This window comes from Chanodichthys erythropterus, chromosome 18 (assembly GCF_024489055.1).
Source record: "Chanodichthys erythropterus isolate Z2021 chromosome 18, ASM2448905v1, whole genome shotgun sequence".
NCBI lineage: Eukaryota > Metazoa > Chordata > Actinopteri > Cypriniformes > Xenocyprididae > Chanodichthys > Chanodichthys erythropterus.
Genome location: NC_090238.1, coordinates 11,078,396 through 11,097,314, shown reverse-complemented (window position 1 = coordinate 11,097,314; position 18,919 = coordinate 11,078,396). Strand labels below are relative to the sequence as shown.

The window sequence follows — 18,919 nt, the reverse complement described above, 5'->3', positions numbered from 1 at the left end:
AAATTACCCAAACATTTAACCCAACTGCTGGGTTAAAACAACCCAATCGCTGGGTAATTTTTACTTAACTCAACTATTGTTTAAAAATTTCCTTTCATGACCTTTCCAATTGTTCATAAGTACAGGAAAATAATAATAATAATAATAATAATAATAATAATAATAATAATAATAATAATAAATGATAGAGATTGCTGAAGCAGATCAGGTATTAATCTAGGAGTTACTGGACGTAAAAGATTACACTCACTAGTTTACAAAAATATATTTAGTGTTTTATTAGTCTTGTATCAGACAGACTGATGTTTCACGCTGACATGCGGCATTCATGAAACACAATATCTAGCCCATGAAATAGCTTAGAGCAGAGTAACCAAGAAAAATATTGCTTAAAGAAATTTCCACCTTTCCTTGACATTCCCATGACTTTCCAGGCCTTTTAAATTTCCCTGGTATTTCCAGGTTTTCCATGACCTGTCCCAAGGTCAAAGAAAATAAAACTTAGTTTTAAACCTTATTCTTTTAGGTGCAGGTTTTACTAACACATTCAAAAAAAAACAAAACAAAAAAAAAACTGTTGGTCACATATCTAATCAACAGGTTTTTCACCATCACACAAAACATACTCACAAACTAAGACTCCCAAATGCTCACAGACTTTTTCCACACACTTACGACATACTGTCCAACACAAAATCCAAACATGTTCAAAAAAGGACGGATCATTGCCACTGTTTACACATGTACAAACCACAATGTTTAACTTACTTATGTCAACATTCACTCTCCTGTCATGCTTTGCAAAGATAAAGCTGGAGTGTTTTGGTAAAATGTTACGCTAATTAGTGCATTTAAGCAATTTTAAGAAAAATGTCAGCATGACAGACTAAATACAGAAAAAAAAAAACATGATTAAAATGTTCTATATGTTAAAATATAGATTTTTTTTTTTTTGAATATAATCCTTAGACATTCAAACTTAAGAAATGTTTTTGGAAACAGCTTTTAAAAATACTGTTAAGACTTAAAAACAAACTATTATAACATTTCATGACAGATTTAAGGGATAGTTCACCCAAAAATGTAGGAAAAAAAACATTTACTAATCCTCATGTCATTCCAAACCTATACAAATGCTTTAGAACATAAAAAGAGAAGTTTTGAATAATATTCTGGTTACATTATTCCAATATAATCAAAATCTTCCCCAACACTGTAGTTCTAAAACATGCAATTTCTGATTTTTTTGCAGTTTATAGTGAATAACAGTTAAATTCACAGAGCAAAGATACTATTACCAACACTGAAATTGAGAAAAATGACTTCAGCATTTTTTTTTTTTTTTTTTTTTGACTGATTCTGAATCTGACCATGGTCGAGCCAAACCCATCTAACACAGGACAGATCATAGTCTAAGAGACCTGATTTAGGCCGCAACTCAATTTTGACAAAATATGTATTGTATGCAGTCAAATAGACCATTTTTATTACACTTCTATGGTGCTTCATTTGTCATTTTGGAGCTTGCTTGACAGACTGAATCCCCATTCACTTTAATTATATGGAAATTATATATTCTTCAGAAATATTTCTTTTGCATTCCATGGGTGAAATGCACATGGGTTTAGAAAGATATGAGGATGAATAAATGATGACAGAATTTTTATTATGGGTGAACTATGAAAATGTAAACATTAACATGCTGAAACACCAATGCATACACAAACACCTGCCAAAACATGCACAGTCTTTTTTCCTGTTCCATTTCATTACTGCAAAAACAAGCTGAAAGGCGCACACTTCCGAAACCTTTGACACCTGCCCCTGTAGAGGGAGAATGAGGACACCAAGGATACCTGTGCTACTGTGACCACGCTCTGTGTAACAAGAGATGTCTCTACAGAGGCAGGGTCAGGTCAAGTTACAGATCAGATGCGCTCAGATCCATTTTTAAATGACATTTTTAGTACATTCTTAGGCTTTGGTATTTTTTCTGAACAAATAATGCTGCATGCAAGATTCTCTTTTCATTATTCTGCATCATTGTTGCTTATACTGTAGTATTCCTCATCTGTAAAGCACTTTGAATAAAGCATCTAATAAAAGAATGAATGTAAAAGTCTTTGTTCACGCTGTAAGTCTTTTTGTAGTTTTGTGTTTAGTGCTGCTTTGAAAGAGCATTATCATGCAGAATTGCATAGCAAAAGTTTAGAATTAGACTGCAGTTTTGATGCTGATCCCATCTGTGAGTTTGTATTGGACAATCAAGGATGGTCAAAAGTGGATGATGTAACCAACTGCCGCCTTCTGGGTTTCAGCTTCAGAGAGCCATAGCGAGGCTTTAAAAAAAGCAATACAACAACACACACAGTTAATCTTCAGAAAGTACTATAGTGGGGTTTAAAAATCTGAGACCCACAGGGAAAATGTTTGTATTTTGTATTCAGCTTTAGATTATAATTAGTGCTGTAAAACCGATTAATCGCAATTAATTTGCATCTAAAATACAAAGCTTGTATATATGTATGTGTGTGCGCGTTTGTTATTTATGAGGACACAAATTTGTATAATGACATGGGTATTACACTGGTATTACGACGTAAACGAGGACATTACATGAGTCCTCAAATTTAAAATAGCTTTAAAAACATACTAAACAATGTTTTATTAAGGAAAAAAAAAAAAAAAACATTATGCCTATGGAATGTCCTCACTTTGATAGCAAAACAAACCTGTGTGTGTGTGTGTGTGATTATTTTTTCGATCGATTAATCTGTTGATTATTTTTACGATTGATCGAGTAATCTATCCCCCCGTTTAATCAATTTTTTTCAGAATAGTTGATTAATCCTTTGGTTAATTTACCAATAAACTCAGCGCATTTGGGCATGATCAGTCTTAAAGGTGCTAAAGAGGATGTTTTGTTTTATACATTTTTGCAATATTACTTGAAACTAGGGGTGGTTAATCTGTCTGATTTCCCGATTCGATTCGATTACGATTATTGAAGTCCCGATTCGATTACAGTCGATTTTCAATTATTAGCGATTCTCGATTAGCGATTATCGATTTTCCATTTCACAACAGTAAACGAAAATACACTACAAAGTGATTGCAGTATTAAAAAAAAAGTCAGCTACTGAATTACTTAACTCTTTCATTGAGTAACAACAACTCAAAGCACTTTCTGTGTCTTGTAGTTATAACTTCAGAATTATTTGTATGTAGCTTATGTTCTGTAGAACACAGAAATGAATACATCACATTGTGTTGTGACTCATCAAGTTGAACTAAACAATAACAAATAAATGAAAGGCTTATTTCCTTTAGGAAGTAGATCAGAACCAACATACTGTAGAAATTGGACAATTTTCTTCTAGAAAGACAATGTGTTCAGGTGGAGGAAGACTGCAGGTTGCAGTCGAAACATGTCAAGGTAAAGAAAAAGTTTCGGTGGTTTAAATCGGCGCTTGTGACTTAAAGTCGAGTGCTTTTACTGTAATTTAGGCAGGCGCGCTCATAATAGAAGCGATTGAGAGCGCGGCTCATGGTTGCATAGCAACGACAGAAGCCACTGGAGCGAAAGCGCATTGGAAAGGAGAATGCGGCACGGACGCGATATGTGAATGCCCCTTAGAACGGCGACTTTTTCTTTGCATATCAGACAGGTAGCAACTAGAGAATAAGAATAAGAATAATTTAGCGGGCCGGATTATGTTTTATTTTTGAGATCAGTTGCGGGCCGGCAGTTTGAGACCACTGATCTAACGTCTTTGCTGCTTACTTGGCGGCCACGGCCAGTGCAGCTGGCATCCAACTTAAAGGTGCATTGCTGCCCCCTACAGTACTGGAGTGTGAAACAGATTAGTGGGGGAAAAAAACAGATGATGACTGCGTGCGTGGCGGTGGGTGGTGGGCCGGCCCGCCGGCCGTCCTGGAGTACCGGCCGTTCTGTGATTCTCCAGATCACACAGATGGCCAGTCCGCCCCTGGCTGGGTGGATCGGTTGGTTGCTCGTTCCTGGTTCTTCCATTTTACACACCTGCTCTGGCTGCCGTTACACGCGCTTGCTAACTGGAACTGGGCGCGTTCGTGACGTTCAACTCCCGGTATAACATTTTTTACAAAATAAAATAATGCAAAAAAAAAATAAAATAAATAAATAAAAAATCGATTTTTGAAAATTTAATAATCGATTCATACTCGTCCATAACATACTCGCGATTAATCAATAATCGATTTTTTTCACCACCCCTACTTGAAACTGTCTTTACTAACTGATAAAAGACTATTTATTAGGTGCACTGAAAGGAATAATATTAATATACATCATCTGTGCACAAGGTAGGGCCTTAAAAGCATCAGCCAATCGTTTACACGATCATCACATAAACGATTGGCTGCCACTGCCATGACGTTCCTTGTGAGAGACGTGCGCAGCTGCGTGCTCCAGTAACTTTCCACACTCCACAGGCGCCGCATGCAATGTTTTTGTCCGGAGACAGGAGTAACAACTGCAGATTATGAGTTACCTGCGATGAGTCCGACATAATGAATCCACTAACACGATACAGCGAATGCCGGTGGTAAACACTCGTGTTCCAATACTCGTGCACGAGTTTTGGGAGGCGTTCCCACGAAAGGAGGGGGGGTTGTTCTTACACATGCGCTCATTTCAAAAACTCAGTAACAGTCTTTGGTTTCTCAGTCGACAAAAAGATCCTCTTTAGCACCTTTAAGTATCAAATTACATTCATAATCGGCCTTACAATCTTTAAGTGTTTCACCGGCTTAAAGGAGCTGCTTGAATATGTTCATTCATTCATATTCATGAAGTCACAACCGCATTATAACTAACTAAACATAGCAGTAACTATAGCAACAGTATCAAACATGGTGGTGTCCATAAAAACTTTTACCAAGAGTGACAGCGCATAATTAAATAAAAAAGGTCCAATCAAGGCATGAGTTCATGCATTACATATTTTAAATAATCATCAACAGCATTAAAGGGTTAGTTCACCCAAAAATGAAAATTATGTCATTAATGACTCACCCTCATGTCGTTCCAAACCCGTAAGACCTTCATTCATCTTCGGAACACAGTTTAAGATATTTTAGATTTAGTCCGAGAGCTTTCTGTCCCTCAATTGAAAATGTATGTACGGTAGACTGTCCATGTCCAGAAAGGTAATAAAAACATCATCAAAGTAGTCCATGTGACATCAGTGGGTTAGTTAGAATTTTTTGAAGCATCGAAAATACATTTTGGTCCAAAAATAACAAAAACTAAGACATTCAGCATTGTCTTCTCTTCCGGAATCCTTTCCATTGAATTGATTCCATTGAATCCTTTCATCTGTCGGCGTTGGTAATGCACTTTTACGTCGCCGTGGTTGTTTTTGGTGATTAGGACATCCACATTCTCTTCTGGGTCTTGTCAATTCGCGTTCACGACTCCGCTTCTTCTTCTTTCCTGTTTTACGGCGGTTGGCATCCAGCTTATTGGTGCATTACCGCCGCCTTCTGCTCTGGAGTGTGGTTCACGACTCCGCAGTGACGCTGCTGATCTAAGACGCTGCTGACGTGTTATCTAGTGCGCCCGAGCTTCGTTTACAGTCTGAGGGAGACGCACGCTGTATTCAAGCTATTCTACATTGTTTGTATTTTGGTATTGCTATATTTTTTGGCGACGTAAAAGTGCATTACCAACGCCGTCAGATGAAAGGATTCAATGGAAGCAATTCAATGGAAAGGATTCCGGAAGAGAAGACAATGCTGAATAAAGTCGTAGTTTTTGTTAATTTTGGACCAAAATGTATTTTCGATGCTTCAACAAATTCTAACTAACCCACTGATGTCACACGAACTACTTTGATGATGTTTTTATTACCTGGACATGGACAGTATATCGTATATACATTTTCAATGGAGGGACAGAAAGCTCTCGGACTAAATCTAAAATATCTTAAACTGTGTTCCGAAGATGAACGAAGGTCTTACGGGTTTGGAACAAAATGAGGGTGAGTCATTAATGACATAATTTTCATTTTTGGGTGAACTAACCCTTTAAATGCAGCAACTTTTTGCAGAGAGTACATTTGAGCTGTGCGTCTCTATTTATAACCTTTTATGTTAGATGCGATTAATTGCGATTAATCGATTTCACAGCACTAATTAGAATATAATTGAACATAAAATGTTTGCATGTACAAATCTACCTCTTTGCGTGCTGCTTTGGCACGGGCGAGTTTCACACTCTGAGATCTGCGCAGACCCTTCTGCACTGACGCCTCGTCTTCGGAGAGTACTCCATCTGTTTCCTCCTCATGCCCCTCCCCTGCTTGTTTATATGACTCTGTTGGAGCAGATGCACAGAGGAAGCAATAAAGATCTCAAACAAGAGGAACTGAACCTTGAAGGATTAGTTTAGCCAAAAAATGAAAATTATGTCATCATTTACTTACTCTCACGTCACTCCAAACCCATACTGTGAATTTGTTGAATGAAAAAAAAAAAAAGAAAAATTTTCCATAAAATCGCAACAAATAGATACTTAAGCTGTCAAGCCTCAAAAAGGATGTAAACGCACCATGAAAAGTATTGGAATATAGTGGAAAAAGTTTTTTGCACCACTTTTACTGTTGCTTATTTATTATTAGGAATGCAGTCTTGCTTTCTCCTTGAAAAAAAGTCATATGGGTTTGGATCTATATGAATTTTTTTGTGAACTGTGCCTTTGAAAGCATATACAAAATCAAGATATTTATAGTTTGAACAGACTTTCCATCAGAGTCCGTTCTTCGTATGTGGATTACTCAGTTATCTGGATTTTACTGTTGACGAAGGTGCAGTCATAGCAACAGGTCCGTAAGCTCAAAGCTGCTCGGGAGCAGGCTTATTTCATGTAAACAGGATTAGAATGCATCTTTTTAAGAGGAGGAAAGTCTGTTCTGGCCACTGCTACTTTCTTACGAAAGTACCCTATTGAACCAGGGACAATAATCATTAAAAATAATAATATTAATAAATTAATTTGAAAATTTAATTATTATAATGTGGTGTAGTCTGTCATAATATAGACAGTTTTACTCACTGAGAGATTTATTGGTGAGGGAATAATTTTATTGGAGTCTTACACACATGATGTAGAGTTAGTCTGTGCTGTGCAGAAGACGCAGAAAATATGCTAATGCTAATTACAACATTTAAATAAAAATGTAAAGCCTGTACAAATACTAGAAATAATGGAATAATGTAAATTAAAATAATGGTAATAATTGGGATTCATGTAGCAAACAGTACACATTTTACCTATTATTACTTTTATATTGTTTTGGTCACTTGGCTGTTTCCTTATAAAGGTCCAGAAATTTTAATATGATGCAATTACATTGCATCAGCCAATCGCTGCATTGCTAATCATAGTTTCAAGTATCGATACATCCGCCCTTTCCAATGAACACAAGAACACACTGTAATCTCACACAACTTAATCCAGATATTTTAATAAAATCCGCAAATTCGTTTGAAGAACCAAATTAGCCAGAGATCAGTTATCATGATTAGAAGATCTGGCATCTCTCAAATCATCTCAGATGTATTAAGTGAGGTACGAAGAATGGACCCTGTTTCCATAAGGATTGTTTTTCAATCCTTGTTCTACCACTAGATGGAGGCATACTGTAATAATTATTTAATGATGACTGACAATGTGCTCCACTAAGATTCATCTGCACTTGTCCTTGAGGTCTTAAAATACTAATTTTGGCTCGTACAGCTCATTTGTTCTTTTGTTTAATCAGTATGTGGTAATTTTTCATAATTACATAATCAATTATTTACCATTATATAATCAGCAATGATGTAATTAAAGCATGTACTCACCAGAATCGACAGCGCTAGGGTTAGCAGGCTGTAGGGCCCGTCGACTGGATTTGGAGAAGGCTGATTGCTCAGGGGGGATCTGCGTCAAGTCTGGAATACTGAAACTCCTCAGACGTTCACTGATGGCACCCTGTCCCTGTGACACGAGTCATGTGATCAGCTATGTCACTGTGCATTGAGTAAACACAATTGTCGAACCAAAAAGCTTAATTTGTGATTGCTTTTATTGTACACAAGAAAAGACATGTTTTTTTATTTAACTCCTCTGAAGGCATCGACCAGTTAATAATGGTCTAATGATGCGCTGGTGACAGGTTAAAGCAGATCGAAGAAGAAAGCAAGTTACCTGGGACAGGTGCAGCAGCTACTGCTGGAGATTAGTTTAGCATGTAGACAGAAAGAGAAAGGAAACAGGAAGATTTGAACTAGGTTTTTACATTTTCTGAAGAAAATGTTAGTGATGATTAGAACCCCATGAGCAACTGCATGATGGTTGCCAGAGTGTTGCTATGCAGTGATTTTAGTGTGTTGCTATGCGGTTGCTAGGGTGTTTTGGGTGGTTGCTTACTGGCCCAAATCAAAAGAGCCCAACCCTAGATATTCTTGTCATTAGATATGAGCAGCATCACTTCTAAAAACAATCAAATACAGAAGAGCACTAATGTTGGGGAATGGGGATCTTTTGTAGGAATCAGACATGGCCAGACAGCAAATTTGATAAAAAAAAAAAAAAAAAGCGAACAAGAAAACAAGAGAGGCAACGTGAAGAGCACATTTAATTTTAACTGGGTCACTCCTGATTTTATTTTCATGCAGAATATGTCTTAATATTAAATCATATAGACTGCTCAAAAAAATTAAAGGAACACTTTTTAAATCAGAGAATAGCATCAAGTCAGTTAAACTCCTGGGATATTGATCTGGGTAGCGTTTCCCAAAAGCATCATAAGCTTAAGTTGATCGTAGTTCCATTGCCATCAATGGAGCTACAATAAACTTAAGCTTACGATGATTTTGGGAAACGCTACCCTGGTCAGTTAAGTTGCAGAGGGGGTTGTTAATCAGTTTCAGCTGCTTTGGTGTTAATTAAATTAACAACAGGCGCACTATATGGGCAACAATGAGATGACCCCCAAAAGAGATTTGGTTTTACAGGTGGAGGCAGTACCACCGCTCCCTATACGCAGAGTATGCAGTTTGCGTAGGGCACCAACTCCCGGGGGGGGGCACCACCTTTGCTTAAAAAAAAAAAATAAAAAAATTCTAAATATATAAATAAACTAAAGCAGAAACTTAAGCACACGCAACACGCCATTCCCGGTTCGCCCTGCCCCCACCTCACACTGACAACTTAAGGATTTAACCACCACCAACACATCTACCTGATTTGATACTAATGCAATTTTTTCATAGCTATAATTTCAATATTTTAATGTGCTAGGCATTGAATTTTGAACCATGGTAAAGATATTTGTATATATGTAAAGATATGTGTATAGATATTTGTCGCGTTCATAATCGAAGGCGATTCATCTGCGATTATGAACGTGATATTGCATAGCTTGTCCACGAACTACGCCTCTGTATATTAAATGCCACTCCATTTGAAAGCAGGTGATGGACATTTACCGCTAATCACAGAACCGGCTTTACTGATGAGACACGCATGACAATCTCATGCGATTAATCGTGCAGCCCTAGTGTATGTAACAAACAAACAAACAAACAAACAAGAAATTATATTGAGCTGAAACTATCTTGAACGGTACTGTTCAAATGTTTAGGGTCAATATGAATTAAAAAAAAAAAAAAAAAAAAAAGAAATTAACACTTTTATTCAGCATGGATGCATTAAATTGATCAAAAGTGACAGTAAATACATTTATAATTTAGCAAAAGATTCCTATTTCAAATAAATAGATTTTTAAACTTTCTATTCATCAAACAATCCTGAAAAAAGTCAAGTTTTCCACAAAATGATTTAGTAGCAAAACTATTTTCGACGTTGATAATAATAAGAAATGGTTCATGAGAACCAAATCAACATATTAAATTGATTTCTGAAGGATCATGTGACGGAATACTGGAGTAATGATGCTGAAAATTCAGCTTTGCCATTACAGGAATAAATTACATTTTAAAATATATTATTATATTATATTATAATATATTATTATTTTAAATTGTAATAATATTTCATAATATTATTGTTTTACAGTATTTTTTCATTTGACTAACAAAATCAAGTTCCTTAATATTTCTAAAAATCTGGTATACCCTTTCATAGAATTTTTTATTTTTTTTTAAGTTACAGAGCGTAAAATGTCTGAAATGTCTGTTAAAAAAAAGCAAAAAAAAAAGCAATGTATATCAATGCAAAACAATGTCTCTGTTTACATGGAATAAAAGCTGCTAGCTGACCAAATCAGCTTAGTTAGTTACGTTAGCTCAAATGCCCAGTATAAACATTGCATGAGTGTATGGGTACATGTGTCTTTATGATACCTTCACAGCAGCAGAGACAGCAGCAGCAGCCGCGATAGTGAGACCCTGACGCCCAAAATTCACCATTGTCTCATAACTCTTCTCTCTGGCCTGGACAATATATTCATCAATGTCCTGTAAAACAGATTGTAAAACAGTATAGATTTTTTTACTTAAAATTCGCCTTTAACCTCCAACTAGGACTTTGACAACAAACAATTACAGAGAGAACGATATATGCAGTTAAATGAACCATGCAGTTTAAATCAAAGTTTACAATTGAGACATCAGATTAACCCAATCCATCTGTTTTTTCTTTTAATGTTATTTATGTAATCATTGCTTATGTAATCCTCCTGAATCTATGATACATTTCAGTATGGCTATGTTCACTATCAGTGAACGCCTATTCCCAGAGAACCTGATGATGTGTTAGGGTCATTACCCTTTCCTTGGATGCCAGCATAGGGTGTAGGAACTTCCTATAGAGGACACTGGCTCCTCTGGTGTAGGGAGACAGCAACCAAAAGACAAAAGCCATCTTCAGTTCGTAGTAAACTGGAAACCTGAAACAAAGTCAAGTGCAATTCTTGTGAAAATAGAGGGAAGAAAGAAGACAAAAAGAATGGGTTTGGGTTAAGCTTTCTCTATGATATCTGAAGTCTCTGGGACCTCAGTACTGATACCTTAAAGTGTTAGTTCACCCAAAAATGAAAAAAAAAAAGGCATAAATTACTCACCCTTATGTTGTTCCAAACCCGCAAAACTTTCGTTCACCTTTTAAGCACAAATAAAGATAATTATTTTTGAAGAAATCTGAGAGATTTCTGTCCCTCCATTGACAGTCCATGCAACTGACACTTTGATGCCTCAAAACGTTCATAAAGAGATCGTAAAACAAATCCATATGAATCAAGTGGTTTAGTCCAAATTTTCTGAAGGGAATCAATCACTTTATATGATGAACAGATTTATTTTAGGCTTTTACTCAGATATAAACATTGATCAGCGAACATAAACAGAAGCTCAATCATACTTGCTTGACCCAAGAGAACAAACCTCATTGGTTCTTGTGTAAACTCAAGAGTGCTGAGTAACACATGAGAATGAACCTTGGTTCTCACATGCGTCAAGCAAACATGCTTGAGCTTCTGTTTATCATAACTGATGTGTGCGCTGATGAATGTTTATATGTAAATAAAAGCCTAAATTCAATCTGTTCTTCATATAAAAAGATTGTGTTTCTTCAGAAAATTTGGACTAAACCGCTCCATTCATATGGAATAGTTCGGGCATAGAACTACTGGAATAGGAATAGTTGGAATAGATCTCTTTATGAACATTTTTAAGTGGTAGTTGTATGGACTGTCAATAAAGGGACAGAATCATCTCTCAGATTTACAAAAATCTAAAAATATCTTCATTTGTGTCTTAAGGGTTTGGAACAACAGTAAATGATGACAGAATTTTCATTTTTAGGTGAACTAACATTTTTAAGCAACAAATAAACAGCCTTGGTTGATCGATATTATGAAACTACACCTGTTAAAAGCCCCAAAAAGTCAATAATTTGCCAAATAAAGTGATATTTTATATTTAAATTTATATTAAAAAAAAAAAAAAAATATATATATATATATATATATAAATTATTTGAATTAAATATAATTATATTAAACTCCACTATATAAGGAGTGCAACCTTTTTAAAAACAATTCTATCTGGATTTGACTTATACATTTTTTTATATTTACAGAATTGACCCTTCGCTGGGAGTTTGATTGACAAGCGATCTAACCAATCATAACGCAGAATCCGCCATTTTGTCTGACGAAGCAGTCAGGAGTTAGAAGATTAACCTTGGTGGACTTGAACTTGAAAAATGGTGTGTACTGACGTATTTTCGATTTTGAAACAACATTCCTTCTCATGTTCATTCATGTTTATTAGATGCTATAAATTAACTAGTAGGAAGAGATGATCGGTTCACAAGCCGCTTGAGCTGAGGCACTACAGCGATCTGTCACGACACATTGAAGAGCCACAAAATGTTTTTTATTGTTCAAATTTCTTTAAAAAAATTACACAATTTGAAAGCTGGGACTTTAATATCATACGTAACCTGCTCTGCCTTGTCTGTCGACATGTTGTCTGTGTCCTCTTTGCTCCGTGATGTATTTTTCACTCTGTGTGGCGTGACATGGTTTGTCGGACAAAGCAACAGTAACTAAGGGGGGCGGCTCTTTGCAAAGGGTCAATTACAGAGATAATCATATTCAAAAAATTGTATAGTAAAATCTTTAGTGCCACGTTTTTTTACTACCTACTGTGTAGTTTTATTCTGAGCTATCCATGGAAATAAAGCTGAAAACACGAGCCAGCAAAAGCACAGCAGAACGTTTTTTTTAAATGTCACGAAACTAATGAAATGCACTAAAATTTAACTGAACTGAAAATGAACCTAACAGACTGGTTCCTCTGAGTGGCCTGAGGATAATAAATGGAGCTCAAAATCTGCAAAAACAAATAAAAGCCCTTTTCATACACCACAAAGGCTATACAGTGAAAAGTCATACAATAGAGAAGAGTCACAAAATGTTAATAAAACCACTTGATGCACAATTACTCCATGCAATCCAATAGCAATTATTTATTCGCCTCTTTCCAGACAGTGTGTGTTTATGTACAGTATTTACCAAGCCAAAGAAAGGTCTGTGATGGTCTCCACCACTGTGTAAAGTGCAAACACAATCCAGTACATCATCCATCGCACCTGTCAAACCACAAACACAAAATGTTTGTTGAAGGTATAGAAGAGATACCTTACAAAAAACGTACCACAGAGGACCATTTAAAAGGTAGACTATGTAACTTTTGGCACTCTAGCGGTTAACAAACTAAACTGAATTCATCTTGAGGAAGAACATTGTAGCTGGAGCTACTTCTCTCTGTTTACGTCTATGATGAGTCACGCAGGTGCTGGGTTACTTCGCAATGGCTGTTGTCCCGCTCGTTCTAAAAACAGTCTGAATATAAACACTTCTTATAGGTGTGATTCAGGACAAGACAAAAACACGGTTTGCAAGATGGATTGTTGATGTAGTAGCTGATTATATAAATTTAGTACATTTTAAAAGAAAAAAAGTTACATAGTGTTACCTAATACTACAATATATAAATATTAACCATTTACTGGTTGATATATATTAAAATACTAAGGTATCACCATCACTGTACCATGATACATTATATTTTGTAGAGAGAGAAATGGAAGTAACTGGAAGAGGGCATAAAGAGGGGACAGACGGAAGGACAGGATAAAATTGCTAAACAGCTCAGGGTTTAGTTACTGACAGCGTCTGTCAGATACCAAGAGTAACCAGGATATACTGTACGAACAGTACGGCTGGAGCTTTCCATCTACTTTGGCAATTAACATTCTCTGAACTCAAATATTAAGAATTGAAGAATCAGTAAAACATAACTGCATAATGATATGCATATGACTTTAAGAACTAAATACTCACATATTCCTTGACATTCTTGGATTTGACAGCTTTAAAGGAGTAGTATGCAGGATACAGCGTTCCAAACACAAGACTGTGAGAAAACACAAACAGACATGCACATAAGACTATTATATTCTAAAATATCATATACCTGACAGTAACACTCTTCACAATTAGGGACATATGATATATTGACATATCTATATCAGTTATCAGCCGATATTAGGATATATTTTTTAAACATTTGGTTAACCTTTGCCTTCATCTTACACTCACATAATCTTTAAAAATAATATTTTAATTTAAATATTAAATAGTAATAATTTAATAACTCCGTTAGATGTAATCTTTAGCAAATATTGAACATAATAACTTTTTTTCCTATTGTCATGGTGCCTAAATTCACTTGTAGCATTTAAAATTGATTGATCTTAATCATTATTGGTCATCATAAGTCATTTATTGGTTATCGGCCATAGCATGAAAATAATTATCGGCTTATCGTATCAACCAGAATTTGAATATCGTTACGCACAATTTGGTATTAAATATTACTAATAGCCCAATCTTATATTTAATGATAGGCCCACCTATTTCATTAGGACACCCACCCAGATGGCAAATACAGTCTTTGCCTTTGGTTACATGCCAATCAAATTTTAAAAATGCACTGATCATTCAAAATGCTCTGTTAATTCTACAAAGATCTATTTTTTCATAGTTTTCATGTGACGTCACACCTTTATAGGAATGTCCACCTGAAGAGCAAAACAAGGCTTTTCTCCATTACTCACCAGTTATTTATTTATTTATTTTTTTTACCAGGTTTGTACTAAGTACTAATGTAGTAAGACAGTGATATTAAAAGACAATTAAACATACACTTATTATTGATGCAAACTATGTACAGGCAAGCAGATGAATCCAAAGTATAAATGCCACGTGCAGTTTATCATCAAACATTTTTCATAGAAAACCATTATAAAGAAAATGCTTAAAGGGTTAGTTCACCCAAAAAATGAAAATTTGATGTTTATCTGCTTTCCCCCAGCGCATCCAAGATGTAGGTGACTTTGTTTCTTCAGTAGAACACAAATGATGATTTTTAACTCCAACCGTAGCCGCCTGTCAGCCGTATAATGCGTGTCTATAGGAACTTCATTTATAAGAGTCAAAAAAAAAAAAAAAACACGCACAGACAAATCCAAATTAAACCCTGCGGCTCGTGACGACACATTGATGTCCTAAGACACGAAACGATCGGTTCGTGAGAGAAACCGAACAGAATTTATATCGTTTTTTACCTCTAAAACACCACTATGTCCAACTGCGTTTAGCATCCGGTTAGTGAGGTCAAAAAACACGTTCTGATGACGGAAGTGATGTCTCGCGCTTTGCTTCAATGAGAAAGAGGCATCACTTTCGTTGTCAGAGCGCGATCAAACCTCACTAAATGGATGTGGAGGGCAGTTGGACATAGTGGTGTTTTAGAGGTAAAATATCATATAAATACTGTTCGGTTTCTCACACAAACCGATCGTTTCGGGTCTTAGGACATCAATGTGTTGTCACGAGCTGCAGGGTTTAATTTGGATTTGTCTGTGCGTGTTTTTTGACTCTTATAGATGGAGTTCCTATTGACACGCATTATACGGCTGACAGACGGCTACGGTTGGAGTTAAAAATCATCATTTGTGTTCTACTGAAGAAACAAAGTCACCTACATCTTGGATGCCCTGGGGGTAAGCAGTTAACATCAAATTTTCATTTTTGGGTGGACTATCCCTTTAACCATTTTGCATGTTGCGTTTATATTCTGGGCTCATCTGTTCGCATGTACATATTATGCATCATCAATAAGGTGTGTAAAGAATTTGATCTTTTAATATCACTGTTTAGCCACTTTTTTACAGTAAATGTTTTAGAATGCTCTGCTGTTTTTAGTGATTTAAATACTGCAGCAGGTGCTGTGTTTGGATCATGATTCACAAGTGCCCAGAACTTGCATTTTGTTCCCATGTTGTTGTTTTTCTTCTTTTAAGAGGTGATCTAAATATTTGTGGCTTGAAACAGATGGAAAATTGACAGGTCTGTGCTGCATTTCTATGGATGGTTTGCCCTCTAGGTCTCTGACTGAAAACTATGAATAGTGACGGATGAGATTGAAAAAAAAAAAAAGCATTTTTCCCCTCCCCAAAGAGGTGCTGAACACATCACTTCAATATATGCATACAGTAAATCCACGGCCTTCACTGTAACCGGTCTGTCTTTCCCTGAACCATGTATTTTCGAGTAGCTATGGGAACGACAGCACTGCCTGATACCGTCTAAAGTTATGTGCATTCATGGGTGTGTGTGTATGTGTGTGTGTGTGTTGAAGGACCGTTGGATGGATTCCATTTATTGCGTAACTGTTTCTCCACTCTAAACCATCTCTACCATAAAGCAAAATAAGTGCTGAAGTCAAGAGTAGAGGTCAGTTCTTATCCTAAAAGAAAAATTATCAATTGTAATTAAACAACTTTAACATCTCAGAGTCCTAATTTCCAAACAGAGCCTGCCTTGCTGTTACTACTAGTCAGAAGAAAGTGTTTAAATGTCAAATGCTGTGAGAACACATTAGAGTCACAATGGTTTAGTCATGCATTTCCTATTACGCTGTTCACTGGGAGAACTTGTGAGGGTAAAAAAAAAAAAAAAGAAGGTAAAAAATAGAAACGAGTGTGTGTGTGTGTGTCTGTGTGTTGTTACTGCACATCTCTAAAACAGCTAGGCCTTTCAAAAGACCTTTAGACTTTGAAACTGACTATAACCTACTATATATGAATGTATTTCTATCAGTGACAACCAGAGACCCTTATCTCTTACATTGTCAGTACACTAAAGATAACCAAACCCACAGCAAACAGCACCTAGTGAGATGAGGCACAGAATGTGCTTTCCTGTGCTGACCTTTCTGCAAAGAGAGGGACACACCTATTGTAACATTACGGTCCAGCAGGAAAACAGCAGTTCCTCCTCTTATGCAGACAAGGACATAACCAAAGCATGTCTCCAGCCAAAAACATAATGAATTTCCTGTTCTACTCCAGTATGACAGCAAGACTGATATTTTTCTGCATAATTTGTGAATTTTTATCTTGTTTGATTTAGGGGTTACAACACTTTATTACCGTGAATTTTAATTATTTTTCTATTACTTTTCCAATCTTTTTGTGTTGATGGTATTAGCATTTTTGTGCACTCACAAATAGTAATATCTCTCAATCCTAGCAGATTAAACACTTCAGATCTGACCACACCTAAAACTTATATTGACTGTAAACATCTTCATGACCTTTTGAAATTTAATTAATTTCCATTGCTTTTCTGGGCCTGAAAATCAAATTTAAATTTCCTGGTATATTCCAGATTTTTCAGGACTGGACATACTGCAGTTTTAACAGTGTTGCAACTGTGACATTGTTATTTATAATTATTTATTGGCTATTTATTATATTTAAAATGGATGCATGTTGAGATTTTTTTTTTTTTTTTACTCCTGACTAAAAGCAAATACACGACAATAAATAGGAACATTAAGATTTGTTTTATGGATTTATGATACTGTTTTGTATTATAACAACATATATAGAGAGACAGTACAGTGTGTGCATAGATTTGATCGGTATGATCTAAATGCACAGTCAGCAGTTTTTCTCAGAAACAAAGCAAATCTTTTTTTAATAAATACTCACACGATGACCCTAGAAATAATCCACGACACCATCTTCCAACCTGTTGCGCTTTCAAGTAACGAGAATCGCTGCAGGTACAGTCCAGATGAATAAACTATTCAAATAAACTATAAATAATAATAACTTTTGTCTCGCTTCTCCAACCGCTAAAACGAGTTTCTGTTTTTATCGCATACTTTCTGATATCCACAAGTCTACAAGATGACATCGTTATTTGACAAATAATCTCTTGTTTTAACTGTTGCTATCTCCCTTCATGGTATCCCATTGTGTTAAACGTGTATGTATTGTTTTTCTTCTTCGTTCTCATGTTCTTTTCGGACTAGGAACGATGTCACGTTTGATTGATGGCTCTATTGGCCACTGATTGGACGAAGCCACTGGTTTGTCCCGCCTTTTGCGATTGCTGATTGGACCACTGACTCAGTTCCAAACAGGGTCACAGGGCGGAGCAGTGCAGAGCAGGCTTGCACGGTAGTTGCATACAAGGAAAAGAATGATTAAGTTTGAGACAGGTAATTTGGAAACGGTTTTTTTTTTTATTTTAAGATGTTAAAATACTCTTCGATTAATGGATGGACAGGTGCATTGCTATTTTTTTTTATGTATTTATAGAACGTATTGTCGTATAGTAGTCTGATGGGTGCAAGTTCAAAACAGGTTCAGTCTCATGTTCATTTTCAAGTTTTTTTTTTTTTTTTGTTTGTTTTTTTGTTTGTTTGTTTGTTTTTTTTAGGTTCATTCTCAAGTTGATTTTCTTTTGCTCAGTCTCAGATGTTTCTGGGCGAGGGAATGTTCTCATTTTAAAGAGCATTTTAAAAACTTGGATGTACCTAAGTGTAAGATGGGACATAAATATTACTTGATTCATTTTCCAGGAATTAATAGCCTACATCTTTAAGAAGTACACTAGCATATAGATGACCTCAGTGCTAACAGATAAAGCAACAAAACTCCAGGTTATCTTAGTGGAACTGCATTTTTGGTTTGGTAGCAATAATGTAGGTTAGTTATATAGATGGTAACTGTAAATGCAGTATTGTCACCATATGAATGAATTAATTAAATAATAGTAACAGAAAGTCTATGCTTTGGTAAACAATAGCTGCATATTTGCTACCACATTTGTTTTAGGTTCTCTCAGTTTGCCCTCAAGTCAATTTTGAAGTGTGCATTATTGTTAAAATGCATTTAAAGGGGAGTAGAAGAGTGGTTAATGACGACTTTAAAGGGTTAGTTCACCCAAAAATGAAAACTCTGTCATTAATTACTCACCCTCATGTCGTTCCAAACTAAATTAAG

General features: G+C 35.8%; 1 protein-coding gene across 1 annotated transcript; it reads right to left on the bottom strand.

Moving 5' to 3' along the window:
• Positions 1 to 218: 218 nt before the first annotated feature.
• On the bottom strand, positions 219 to 17,942 carry reep3a (receptor accessory protein 3a). Its single transcript, XM_067367867.1, has 8 exons — positions 17,618 to 17,942; positions 13,899 to 13,971; positions 13,068 to 13,144; positions 10,817 to 10,937; positions 10,393 to 10,506; positions 7,888 to 8,023; positions 6,222 to 6,358; positions 219 to 2,339 (listed from the first exon to the last, which is right to left on the bottom strand). Exons 1-8 carry the CDS (start codon positions 17,647 to 17,649, stop codon positions 2,265 to 2,267), a joined length of 765 nt encoding a protein of 254 aa, XP_067223968.1. The 5' UTR covers positions 17,650 to 17,942; the 3' UTR covers positions 219 to 2,264.
• Between the last annotated feature and the right edge of the window lie 977 nt (positions 17,943 to 18,919).

What these genes read in the sequence shown, in the direction of transcription:
- reep3a (XM_067367867.1), bottom strand. Translation starts at nt 17,649, where the DNA reads ATGGTGTCGTGGATTATTTCTAGGGTCATCGT. An exon ending in ATTATTTCTAGGGTCATCGT is followed by an intron (nt 13,972 to 17,617) that starts GTGAGTATTTAT and finishes GTTTTCTCACAG; the next exon opens with TCTTGTGTTTGGAACGCTGT. An exon ending in CCCTAGCGCTGTCGATTCTG is followed by an intron (nt 6,359 to 7,887) that starts GTGAGTACATGC and finishes CTGCTCCAACAG; the next exon opens with AGTCATATAAACAAGCAGGG.